Source organism: Rhea pennata, chromosome 1 (assembly GCF_028389875.1).
Source record: "Rhea pennata isolate bPtePen1 chromosome 1, bPtePen1.pri, whole genome shotgun sequence".
NCBI classification, from domain to species: domain Eukaryota; kingdom Metazoa; phylum Chordata; class Aves; order Rheiformes; family Rheidae; genus Rhea; species Rhea pennata.
In genome coordinates, this window is record NC_084663.1 from 140,785,466 (window position 1) to 140,799,422 (window position 13,957).

The 13,957-nt window shown below is 35.1% G+C and overlaps 1 protein-coding gene across 4 annotated transcripts in view; it reads left to right on the top strand.

The window, feature by feature from the left end:
- Positions 1-2,817, top strand: part of NLGN4X (neuroligin 4 X-linked) — a 128,061-nt gene extending 125,244 nt beyond the window's left edge. For 2 of the 4 annotated variants that reach the window (XM_062574666.1, XM_062574673.1), the window contains 2 exons: positions 1,965-2,251; positions 2,282-2,817. In XM_062574666.1, coding sequence (XP_062430650.1) covers positions 1,965-2,251; positions 2,282-2,814 — 820 coding nt within the window. In that variant the 3' untranslated portion in view covers positions 2,815-2,817. Of the gene's footprint in view, positions 1-1,964 lie in introns of all 4 variants that reach the window. The other 2 variants (XM_062574653.1, XM_062574660.1) reach the window with 1 other exon arrangement.
- The last annotated feature ends 11,140 nt before the right edge of the window (positions 2,818-13,957 follow it).

A 13,957-nucleotide genomic window follows, 5' to 3' on the forward strand; every position in this document is an offset into this window, starting at 1 on the left:
TTTTTATTTGTTTTAGAATTTATCTGTTGAGCACAAAGTTACTATAGTAGATATAGTCTATTGGGTCAATATCTTATCTGAATTTACCAAATCCTCTTGTCTGTTCTTTGAGAACAAAAGAAATGTTTTTTTTTTCTTTTTTTCTGAATGTATTTTAGAATCCCTCAAAGCAGCAGCATATTAAAATTTGCTGCTGTACTGCTTGGAACTAGATATTACTCCCCAGCTTCAGCCAGTTTGAACAATTATTATGAAATTAAGTTTTGTTCACAATGTACAAAATTTGGCTAATGATTACTACTTAAAATAAAATCAAATAGAAGTCATAAAAGAATAACCACAGTTCTGGAATCTCCAGTTTATACCTTATTCAAATGGGAAATATTTGATACAGTAAAATAGGCAAAACAGATAAATAAAGCAGAGTACCAAAATTGAATAAGAAGAGAATTCTTTCTTTCACTCAATAAAGTTGAAATATAAATTCTTTCAGGTAAACATATGAGTACAGGAATCATTAAATTATTAAAGCCAAACTACCATACCAGCTTAAGAATTAGGGAATAACTCTTTATGAACAGCAAAGGAACACTGAACTAGGAAATCATGCTCATGAACATCCGGAAACAGAAAAACAAAAAAATTAAAAAAAACTAAAATGCTTTCAAATCTGTAGGAGTATTGGAATTCCATAGCATAGATAACAGTATGTTACAAAAAAAGGAAAATATTAGAATGATTTTCACAAGAAATAAACTAATGCATATGGGAATGGAAAAGAGAATGGAAAGTTCTCTGCGTAATGTATATAAAATGAATTATATACTTTCAGTACAATACATTACAAAGTCCAAAACGTACACTTTGCTGTAAGAGAAGATTCAAACTCATACACAATGGAATACTAAACTATTACACTTGTTTTTATGCTTGTATATTTTTTAATGTCCAGAGAAGTAATATTTGCATAAGGTTTACATAGATTATAAGGACAGATACACATTAACCACAATTAAATGCCATTGGTTTGCTTTATTTTGAACTTGTAAGAAAAAATTGGGAAAAGCATAATTTCAATTAATATTTGGCTTACCAACCTTGAAATGCTCTCTCCACTTCTGTAGTGTACTAATCTTATCTCTATTACTAATTAACTATTATAAAATCTCTTGACCTCATCTATTATATTTTCCATTCTTAGATGAGACAGACTTTAGGCTCACAGAATATAGTTATTTAGTACCACTGAACACGCTGAACTTTCAAATAACAATTTCTTAATGCAAACGATAGAAAGGATTGTAACACACAAACAGTTCAAAAGTTTTCATTCAGGTAGATAGCTCAAGGAAGGATATAACCAATAGTTACATCAAGAAACACAAATAGCAGTGGTTTCCATTTACCTGTATTGGTTCTGCTATTTCATGTCTTTTAAGTTTTTATGTAGTACACATACAAAGTCCTCAGCTGGTATAAATTCTCATGGTCACATGGATTGCTGACATTGCCACACAGATTAGATGCCCATATTTACTATTCACAGCCAAGATACCTTAAATAAAAAAGCTAATGATGTCAAATCTTGAGAAGAGCTGAACCTACACCTTATGAACCTACATCTACACCTATAGGGAGGTACTGTAGTACCTCTCAGAGACTGTTTCAGAGTATGAGACTCAAGTGCAATCACAAAAATTTGGATGAGCTTTTAGGCTCTGAAACACATTTTTTTCTTCTCCCCCCTCCCATTTTCATATAAGGAAATAGAGTGTTTGAGATTTGTTGTACAGTTGTACAGTACGTAATTATTCATTTGTTTATATATTAACTTCTGGTTTAAAGTATGAGAGATCTTTTTTTTAACGTCTATTTCTAGAGTAGGTTAATTATAGAATAGTGGGTTAACTCTAGGACTCTCTATTTTAATGTGATTATAAGATTGCTTGTTTTTATTTTTGTAGAGATCCAAACCAGCCTGTTCCACAGGACACAAAGTTCATCCACACAAAACCTAACCGCTTTGAAGAAGTGGCCTGGTCCAAATACAATCCTAAAGACCAGCTTTATCTGCATATTGGCCTGAAACCTCGAGTTCGTGATCACTACCGAGCAACAAAAGTTGCTTTCTGGTTGGAGCTTGTACCACATCTTCACAACCTAAATGAAATATTTCAGTATGTTTCCACAACAACTAAAGTCCCCCCTCCTGACATGACATCGTTTCCTTATGTTACCCGACGTTCTCCTGGTAAATTGTGGCCGGCCACCAAACGCCCAGCGATGACACCAGCCAACAATCCCAAACATTCAAAAGACAGCCATAAAACAGCTCCGGAGGATACCACAGTTCTGATAGAAAACAAGCGAGATTACTCCACAGAGCTGAGCGTCACCATTGCTGTGGGAGCCTCCTTGCTGTTCCTCAACATTTTAGCTTTTGCTGCCTTGTACTACAAGAAGGACAAGCGGCGTCACGAGACTCACAGACGTCCGAGCCCCCAGAGGAACACAACCAATGATATTGCACACATACAGAACGAAGAGATTATGTCGTTGCAGATGAAACAGCTGGAACACGACCACGAGTGTGAATCGCTGCAGGCTCACGACACGCTGAGGCTCACCTGTCCGCCTGACTACACCCTCACGTTGAGAAGGTCCCCGGATGACATTCCGCTCATGACACCCAACACCATAACCATGATTCCAAATACATTAACAGGCATGCAGCCTTTGCATACTTTCAACACCTTCAGTGGAGGACAAAACAGTACGAATTTGCCCCATGGACATTCCACCACTAGGGTATAGCTTCACCCTTCCCCCTCTACTTTCACAAGCCACTTGGAAGAAAGAAAAAAATAAAAAGAAAATAAAAGAAAAACAAGAGGAAAAAGAATAACACCATCCATAGAACACCTTGTCCAAATATAAAGTAAAAACAAGTAAAAGAGAAGGACAGTCATTATTTTCTTACTGATCCTTCCCATAGAAACTCTCTGATATTAAAGTTCAACCACAAACCCTGTGAAATGTGAAACGTGTACGTTGCTATTACGATACTGCTTTAAGATCTCAACCACTTTGATTGAAAGTCGGGGCCAGAAGAAGTCAATGATGTTTTGAGTGTAACAAGCGAAGCAGAATCTTCTGGAAGATAGAGCCAGTGACTGTACAGGTGTTTTTTTTTTTTTTTTTTTTTTTTTTTTTTTTTTTTTTTAATAAATAAAATTTAAAAAAAGTTCTTTATGTGCCATACCATGAATGGCCCTTGTTAAAACAAAGACATCACCATGGGCTTTTACCCAGCATATGAAGCTGTAACCCAGAAGGGGGAAATAGGATTTTATTATTAAAAACAAAAAAGAAAAAAAAGAGGAGGACTGACTATGCAGTAAAATACGTATAGTTCTGTGCAAAGAGATGACTTGCCAGCCTGAACTATATTTAACGAAACTTTGTAAAAATGTACATAGCTGTGAGTTTAAAAACAAAAAAAAGAAGAAGCTTTTATTGATGTTTTCAGTTTGAAAAGAGCTTTTAGAAAGATTGTGCATTCAGTTGTGACCTATGTGTATATACATTAGTCATATCACCTCTGTTTCCTCCAGGCCCAAAGGAGAATTTTCTTCTTAATTACTAGAGGTAAACAAAGACATGAAGTTTTCTAACATATTTCATTTATACCAGGCCATGGTGTCATGCAGAGGATACAGTTGTCTGTGTGACCTGCATATTTCTCTTACAGGTTACACTAGTGCATGTTAAAGCATTCATAGGAGATTGTTGTTCTTTTCTGAAACGCTTTTTTTCTATAATTTAATTTTGTGTTAGCCTTCATGAAATTGCAACACAGCAATGGATTGGAAAATGGAAAAAAAATACAATTACTATTTTAAGCTTGTTGAACTGAACCAAGAAACATCCAATAATATATATTCAAAGAGTCCAGTTTGTAGTTCTTGATTATTGTGATACATTAGGAAGAGTTTTGTGCCCTGACAAAAGCAAAGAAAGCCTGCTTTTTGGTCAGCCTTTTCCAAGAAGAACTAGCTCTTACTCACCAGCAGTTGCAGAAGAATCTGAGCTGAGAAAGCTTCTCTCAGCTTTGCTAAGCAAAGGGAAAAAGCAATATGAAGGTGGGGAAATGGTGGGTTGGTTGATTAGCTATTTTTTAAAGTGTTTAGAGATGATCGATGCATAAGCAACTGCTCTGCCCAGCATCTTGTTTTTGTGCTTGAGAGCACACCTGTCAGAAAACACTGGTTTTGCTGATCTTCTGTAGAGCAGTCCCATGGTCAGTGAACGTAAGGAGCGAGAGGCAGAGAGGCCATTGGCTGTTCTACGTCTGAACATAGCTGCAAATTCCGGAGAGCATCACCATCACGAATGGCAAAATTTGTAGCTGATTATTCCCTTCCGCCCTTCCTTAACTGGAAAGCTAAGGGCCAAGCAGAGCTATCAAACACAGAACTTAACAGTTTCATTTAAACAGCTGATCTGGAATGTGAAAAGCTAGAAACAGGTTCTCACAAATGAAGGTTGCTTTATATTTTGTCTTAGAAAGTTATTGTGTCATCAAGAGAGAGTAACCAAAGATATTTCAACAAAATTGGTCTGCACTTGAACAAGAATATCCCAGAGTATTTTGTATTATTAATTCATGACTAAGCTGCATCAAATATCGTATGTCCCATGCAGAATCTAACACAAGATGCCTTGTACCTCATTTTGTTTTCTATTCTTTTTGTTTTTTTAATAAAAGGCTTTGGAATAGTCATCCTGAAAAATAATATCATAGACGAGGTAATTCACTGAGGTCTATTCATCTGCACAACTCCCTTGTTATAGCAGACAGTAAAACTTATTCTGAAAGAAAGAAATAAAAAGCAAATTAATGACATGATAAAAATGCAACAAGTGGCTGATATAATTCTGTATATGTGATAAATGTACTATGCCCTGAGCTGGATGATCGGGTTGAAATTTGAAGAAGCAACAAGCCCAAAGTACAAGTAGTAGCAAATGGAAAACTGTCTTTTTCACTGATTCATCACATCATGTTGATTAATGCTGACTCTATACCAGGCCATTTCCACCACCTATGTAATGCCTCAGCTGAGATGCAGCGGTCATGGCTCTTAAAAAAATGGGGGAAAAAAAAAAAAAAAGAAAAAAAAAGAAAAAAGAAAAAAAAAGAAAAAAGGCAATGATGCTTGGCATCATAATCAGTTGGGTATGTTTGTAATGTGAATTACAGTATTTGTTTAGTACTTCCAATTGTCTTCTGCTAGCAATATGTACAGTACTGTGTCAGGCTTGTGACATTTGGGTAAAAAAGAATCCTGTAAGTGAATGATTTTAGCTCTTAAAAGTAATTCCAATCAAGTTGATTTAATAATTTAATACATCTTGACTGATGTATGATTTATAAAAGTAACAGATTTATAGGGTCTTCATAGATATCAAAACATACTTTGCAAACTGTAAAAGAAAAAGTACTTTCCCAGGCTTACATTCTTGATCTTAAGAGGCACGCAGGGTTTAATGGTTTCTTTTGTTATTGTTTTGCATTTTTTTTTGGTTTTTGCCTTAAGTAATGATAGAAGATATATATGGCTGGACACATATGTATAAACTTTTCAGCAGCATTTTTAATAATAAAATATCACAGTATTTTCTAATGCTTTGTGCAAAGAACTACGTGTTCATCCTTTTTTGTAGAAAGTCTTTCAGAGGTGTGTTTTTTCCCCTATGCTCATTTCGTTGTCTAATGTAAACGATGCCTTCACACACAGTATGAAAATGTTAAAGTAACAGAGGTTACACTTTTAAGTTATCAAGTTATCATGGCTTTCGCAGTTCTATAAGCCTGCCAGTAAAAGGAAAGAAGCTCAGACGATGAAGATATAAGAGGATAAGCTCCATATATTTATTACCTGTATGCACTGCAACTCCCATTGAAATAATTATTTAATTGTTCTGTTAGTATTTTCTATAGCACTGAAAGAAGGCTTAAGGAAACAGCTTCCCATGTTAGTGCATAGCTTAGCAGCTGAAAAATGTATCTTCCAAATTAAGGATCAGAATAATTCAGATAAGTATAATACATTCAGCCTCCACAAGTAAATGTACTTTCATTTTATATTTAAAGTTTAGATAAATAAACAATTTTGTTAGAAAAAATATGTAAGAGTAGCAATATATTTGTTACTCATATATATTTAAGGAATCTACATATATTACAGGTACGTGAATGTCATTCTTCTTTTAAGTTGAGTAAGCAATTATAATTTCTTCTTTTATGCTGTTAAATTCCATTTATCAGCCAGGCTTCCTTTGACTGGAAAGTTACAAAGGCATTTTAGTGATTTGGGTTGGGTATTGTTTGCTTTCTGTAACTATTCTGTTGAATAGAAGTACTAACAATAATGTTTGATGAATTTTGAGCATATTATTGAAGAGTATTTGCAAAAAGCAAATTCAAAGTTATTCATATCAGGCTTTTGATATGAAAAATCAAGCTTTTGAAATAGAAACATGTTATGTGCCTACTGACCTAATCAAACAGCTTGAATTTTGAATATTGAATTTGTATATAGAGCTTTTGCAAATAAACTGCAGATTTAGAATTGTTCAGTAAATATGTTTAATTATAGTTACACTCAGAAAATTCACAGCTTGCTTTGAGATAATTCGTATACAAGAAAAGAGGTTACAATTGTGTCATTTCTGTGAACTGTTCACCTTAATTGCTGGGTGAACTGAGTAAATCACCTTCTTTTCAGTTAATCAATTTCACATTAAAAAGAAAAAAAAAGTCAGAAGTTTGTTCATGCTAACTAAATATTGTGTTGTTTCCTTTCTTGACTGTCTGAAATATAAATCTGCAGATTAGTATGTTCCTATTTGCACTTTGCTGAGAGTATGACAATTTATTGGTATTTAATATCACATAAATTCATATGAAATAATACCATGACAATTTTGTGCTTGTCTCAGATTTGTAGTTTTACATCTGTATTATTTATTGTCAACTGTTTCTCATATTTTCATCTACAGCTGTTTGACATCACAAACCTCACCATCCTGAATCTCTCCAAAGGCCATTTGCAGCTGGTAAAAACTGGGATTTTCATCTCAGTAGAAATTATGATATTATGTATTCAATATCATAACATGTTAAAATGCTTATTTGCACCTCAGATTAGACTGAAAAGCAGAATACTGACTTTTTATCAATGCAAATAAAAAAAAGGGGGGGGTTGGGATCTGAGCTATAGCATAATAAATAATATTTCACATTGAGATGCAGTTTTAATTCAAACCATTTTGTCTGGTATTCAGCTGTGGCCACCAAGTTTGTCACTGTGTCTTCTAATAGGTATAATTTAGGTATGTTATGCTTTTGTGGTCTTTAGTGGCCCATCCAAACCACCTTACCTCAATTCTACCCAGGTCAGCCAGAGATGGAGTAGTTGCAATCCAGCCATGAAGCCCAGACCATAGAAAGAGCTTTGTATCAAACCAAATGAACTTCAGTTCCCCTGAGACCCTATGGTAATTAAGGAGAATATAAATGATTAATATTGAAAAGATTCAAATGGAAAATAAACATGAAAGAAATTATGTGCTTTCCATCTTTTCAATTGAAAGTTGAAAAATATTAACAATGTCTACAATTTGTTTATACATTTTCTATCCCTTCTTCCCAAAGACGAGCAGAACATTTCCAGACAGTTCTAGTTATTTCTGGTATACCTATTTATGTAAATGAAAAATGAAATAGGAGATGATTTCTTTTTGTTTTTATTTATTTTCCCTCTTAGATGAAGATCCTCAAGAAGAGAAAACATAAAATAAATATTCCTCTAATATATATTCTAAAGGAGTAGATAAGGTTATCCAGATGCTTCAAAGTAGTCCCATTCCCAAGAATAGAGATTTGATTAAAAAGGAAAGACCAGGCTCATAACTAGCAGAATTTGACTTAGATTAGAGAGCAGAGTTATATTTGTTTCCAACAGTCAAAGACCTGGCATTAAAATTACCGTGAACTTTATCTGTGTTTAATTTAAAAAACTTCGCATTTCTAGAGACCACATTCTCTTTCAGGTTTTGATGTCTGATATCATACTTTTTCCTGTACCTAACTTACAGCTATCACTCATTTCTGTCATCTCTTATATCACCTATATCTTTTATCACTATTTCATCAGATACATCCCTGATAGGTACAGATTCGTTTTCATGGTTTTTGCTTGTTTGTTTGTTCATTTTCTGTCATAACAGTTATGTATGTCTCCAGGTTTATTCCATTCTGTTCTGTATGACTGCGAGAGAGTACTTTTCGTCCATCATTTTTCTTGCTCTGTTTTTAGTATTAAAAATGTTCCACTGAGAGAGTATTTACATAGCAATATTCATCATCCTTGAAATGCATCAATCTCTGTGTCTGTCTGCACTTCATGCCAGCCCAGCAGTCATGGTTTGACATACTGTTTGTCTTAGTGGGTAGCGTCAGCATGGAGCCATATTCTCCTCCTACTCTGCTGTGTATATCATTGCTATTATTCGTTGTCAGCAGTCAGTTCTTCTCAATATCGATCTTGAATCAAGGATAAATTAAAGTAGACTGTTACTGTATTTCACAGCAAGACTTCTCAAATCCTATAAAGACAATTTTCTCGTCTTTAGCTACTACTAGTCAAGCTGTACCATCAAAATGTAAAAACCTTTCTAAACTTTTCATATTCCTTAAATCTGCATTCTCAAATCAGAGCAAACAAATAGGTGCCACACACACCCTTGTGCGACAAGTATTAATGAATCTGTGGGTAGTAGCTCCCACCTTGTGTCATATATCTAAGGAAAAAAACAAAAACAATTATCATTCTGGTGTATAGAAATTTCATTACAATGGTGTAAAGAGTAAACAACACCTGAAGTAACTGCAAGGGATGAAGATCATCCTTTCATGTCCTGCACTGGTGGTTATTTTGCAAAGACAACAATATAGAGATTGACAGAGAACAGCTTCATGAGTATGCTTTATTCAATATGCATTAGTCACTGGATATTCCACTTTAGTAGCTGTAGTGCAATTTTTGAATTTCAATAACTTAAGATGATATTGCAAAAGTATTTTTAATGGGTTTTGTGGTTTCAGAAATGCCTATAAACAGCAGCAGAGAAACTGCATGAAGAAGGATTTAAAATAAGTAGAAGTCAAATACAATTTGTTTTTTAAATGAATTTGACAGGTAGAAGTTTGAAGTGACCTGCCCTTAAAATAACATAATAGATATGTTCTGTGTGAAGGAGCAACAGAAAAATGAAGGAGTATCTCAAAGGATACATTTTTGCATGGACTGGTCAAATGAAATCACTGCATATAATGAGATTATAATGGGATTTTGAACAAAGACATTATGTCATAATGCTATACCAAATGGATTTAGAAATGTTGAATATAATCTCCTGTGCTCATCTGGACATTAAGAAGTATAAAATTAGATCCCAAGATGTCCTACTTTAGCCAGGCAATGGTGCTACTATAGGCAATAATACAGTAAAGTGAAATGTGCACTTGTGTCGAGAAATGACAGAAATCTTCCGCTTTTTCCTCACTTTTCTCGTGCAGAGGCATGGAGAGGGAAGGGCACTAGAATATGCTGTGGTCCAGGAAACGCTAGTCCTTAATCCCTCAAAAATCACTGCCAGATGTTATCTGTTAGAGATTTCTCTAAACTGGAGCTGGGGTTGAGAAAACAGGGAATAGCATTGGTTGCTGATTACAAGACTCCCCCCCCTTTTTTTTTCTTTTTTTTTTTTTTCTGCGTGGTGGGCAGTCAGAAGGAAGTAGGGGATCAGGAGCCATGTACTGTCCACTTTCCTGAAGACTCTGGGAGAGTGAGACAATACGCAGTCAAGCTCCCTGCTCTGTTCTCAATAGGGCTGCTAGCTGCAAAAAAGGCGATAGAGGCAGTTGGAGGAGCACTGGTTGGGGAGGGAGTCCCTGGAGATGGGACGACAGTCACCTGGTTAGTGAAGCTTTAGCATCTGTTTCTTCCTAGTTATAATGGGTTGATTCAAAACATCCTGAGCTGATCCTCTGACTGTAGATTCTGCACCATTAAATTAGTGAAAAGTCAGTAAGAAAGTGAGTAAAAATCAATCAAATAAAAATGCCATCACCGAAAATAAAATCTCCAGCATGTGCAAGAGAATGAATACTCAGAGCTGTTAGAATCTTGTAATCTAACTGCAAATGTGTCATTATGTTTTTGAAGTGGACACTTAGGATAAGTTTGATGAAGGCAGAAGGATAAATTATCAAGTGTACGTGCACGTGGTTGGAGTGTGGTATTTCATTTGCAGCAGCTCTGTCTTGCTGCTTCAATAAACAGTATGAAATATCTGCTATTCCCGCTGAGCCTATGGGATATGATATGTATGTCAAGGACACATGGAGTAAATGGTAGCAGTGCTCAGACCTGCGGCACACATCTGAAGAAAACCAAATATATCGTTAATTGCCAGAACTTTGGACAGTCAAGACCTGTATTGGGAACATGGTCTTCTTCAGCTCCCATTGTCAAAAAGCATCTAGATCTTATGTGTGATGAATTTTCCTGTGGAGAGCAATTTCTTCTTCTATAGGCTGGCAGAGTTCTTTCTAACATATGTGCATTCAAGAAATGTCCAGAATTAGGTGGTGTGAAGCCTCTGCTAGCTGTGTGCTTCTTGAGATATGTCCTGAGTACTGTCATGTATCTAGGCACTAACATGGATTGAAAAAATTAATAATAATAATTCTTCAAGAAGGTGATAATATCTCACCAAATGTATAGACCTCTGTGGAGTTAGCTTTGGTCAGCTTCTGTGACACTCAACAGTTTACTAACAGATGAACCATAAGAAACAGAAAAAAGCTTTTTTACTAAGTACCGTGTGAGAGAGAATGCTGAGCATAAAACAGAAAGTGCAGATCACTTGTTAATAAGATCACTGAAGTTTAACAACTACAACAATTTCTACACATCCTTATGAATCTAAGATATCACATTTGAAAGTCCAGAGGTTTCAGGTAAGCCTGGAGGAATAGATAAATTCTTGTTAGTATTTATCTTTATAGCTGTCCTTTCCTTTTATTTGTTCTTATGTACTTTCATTTTATCCTCACATCTGTCCTTTTTAGGGTAGATTTCTGCATTTAGACTAAACTCACCGTCCTTCTCTGTTTTGAACACTAGATCTGATCTCATCATTATTTGTCACCCGGAAATATTTGGTCTTGACGCCTTCCTGCATATTTGAGAGGTGCATACATTCTGAATTTACAGAACTTTACTGTTGTCAGTACTTTCCATAAAAAAATATTAAAAAAAATACCACAGGACAATTAACACATTTTAGTCAACTCAATGATGCCTGAAGGACACAATGAAGTTGTTTAGGAGACACAGTGGCTTACAGCCTTTTACAGCTCTCAAATTCATACTGATTTCTTTTCACTATTAATCGATTCTTTAATATTTTCCCATGATAGCTTCTGAATAGAGAGAATGGTGCATTGGGTCTGAAGCAGATGACTGATTATTACTTTCAGTATTCTTTTTTCAGCTATAAAGAAAATAAATGAAATATAAGGGATAATAACACTTTTCTTTTTGATGGGGTGGAGTCTCATCCAACCTGACAAATGTTAACACTGTATATTTTTTCCTTTAAAAAATTAAAAAACAAATGCAAATTGATTAAAAGAGGTAAATATCATGTATAGATAAAAATATCACATATATATACATGGCTGTTATTTGCTGCCTGGTTGCCAGATTTCAATGTTAGAATATGAAAATTATTTTCAATTAGTTACGAGTCACAGAATTTAAAATGTACGGGTGCATTTCACAGATATTTTGGAATTGATTTTGGAAGTGATCCTTTTACACATATGTCTTTCCAGAGTTATACAGAGGCTTTCTTCAGAAGACACACACCAATGTAACAGAGGGGAAGGTGAGAGGGTAACTTAGCTTGTTCATTTTCACACAGTTGGTGAAAATAATTCTTCAGCTGTTGTAATTCTGGCAGCTGTAATTCTGACAGTCCTCAGTTATTCCTCTGAGAAAGAGAATGAATCCCATTCATCTGTGAAAAAACAAGGTTACAGAAATAGGGTAAAACTGAGTGATGCAGAGAAGACAAAATTGAGTCAGGAGGATAGCAGGAGCTACAGGAGAAAAAGTTTGTTAGCGAAGGCACAGGAGGAACCTCAAAGTGATATGAACCTGTATCGACTGAACTCAGAGGGAGTGCAGAGGAAGAAAAGTATAAAAGAAAGTAAAGAAAGAAGTAAATTTGAACAGCCAAGGAATATTTATATTAGTATTTTTATTTGGACCAAGACTTTACTTTTAAAGCAACCCCTCCCAGTCCTTACGTATTAAAATCCTCACAAACTAAACTTTGATTTGCATTTCAAGTGGTCTTGGAGCTTGGATTCTTTTGCAGGAGGATATGTGCAGGAAGCTACAGTGCAGGTGTGCCACCCGTACCACTGAGGGACTCGGGGAGGTTTGTGGGTACAAACCATCCACTGGCACTTCCCCATGGTCCTGGCATCAGTTCTTGTGCCCTTTATTTAGCAGACTAACAACTTAGCAATATTGCCTGCAGGTGTAACAGGAGAGGTTTTACCACCACATCAAGGCTAATTCATCCTGCTGCCTGTGTTCAGTTCATGGTGCAGGGATTTCCACCCCAAAGTGCCTTCTAAGCTTCCAAGTCCTAAAGCCATTTGCAAAACACTTCTTTTGAAATTCTGCTCAACCCTGTTAAAAATTGGTAGGGCAGGTCCCACTGTTGACTTCATAGTGTAGATTATTCTGACAAAAGGATATTTCTTTTCCCTTTTTCTTTAAATAAAACAGGCACAAATCTAATTTTCCTCCTGGTAGTTTAAGAATTCAGCCATGAACCAGAATTTGTTGTCTGCTTTTAGAACCCAAAATCTTTTGTTAAATAAGTTAGTGGCAAAAAATGTCACCTAAATATTATGCTAAATATTCCTAATGCTCTTGAGAGTGGAAGTGCACCCCCAAAAAAGGGAGATTTTGCTTAATTTTATTTTAATGCCTTGGTATTATCTATTCTAGGCATTATCTAGCATAAATTTCTTGCAAATATGATTTTACTCACTGTGGTAATTCTTTTCATTACTAGATCTGGGGGGAGTGAATTGTGAATTTCAGTGTGTTGTGCCACCATTCTTCCCTGCTTTAATCTTCTGAGTAGAGGAGTAACTATTACAACCATGAACAACAGATTTGTCACTCCACTCTGCAAAAGGAACTGATAAGTATGTATTATGGTTTCTTTTCTCTTCCTGATATAATGAGAATTCCAGTTTCAGAGACGGGCTTTTAATCACTTGAGTCTTACGTGTTCCTGTTACAGGCCTTGGTGTTATCTAAGAACTGGACACAGAAAAACACACTCTTTCTGTACTTACTTGACAATTCTGAGATCTAATCAAACAAAGCAGCTCCTGGTATATCTCGTAATAAGCTGCAAAGCAATAATTTTGAGATTTTTTTCAATTTAAAGACTTCTAGGAACATAGATCTTTTTCAATCCACAAGTTAGTTTGCAACAGCCTCTGTTAAAAAAAATAAAATTTTACATACAAGTATATATAAATACAAAGAAAAAAGTATGGAAGGCATCTTATTCTTGCAGAAAGCAAATCTGCACCTAATGCTGAATTTGTTTTATAGTACATATGGTATCCAGTAGTCTAAAGACATATCTTTCTACTGTCATTAGAAGCACAAATTAACAGAATAATTTTTAAAATAGATTCTCTAGTTTGAGTATGTTGTTTGATTTTGCAAATAAGGCAGTTTAGGTCTCATTTTATTTCTATTTTTTTTTCTATTTTTATTCACTG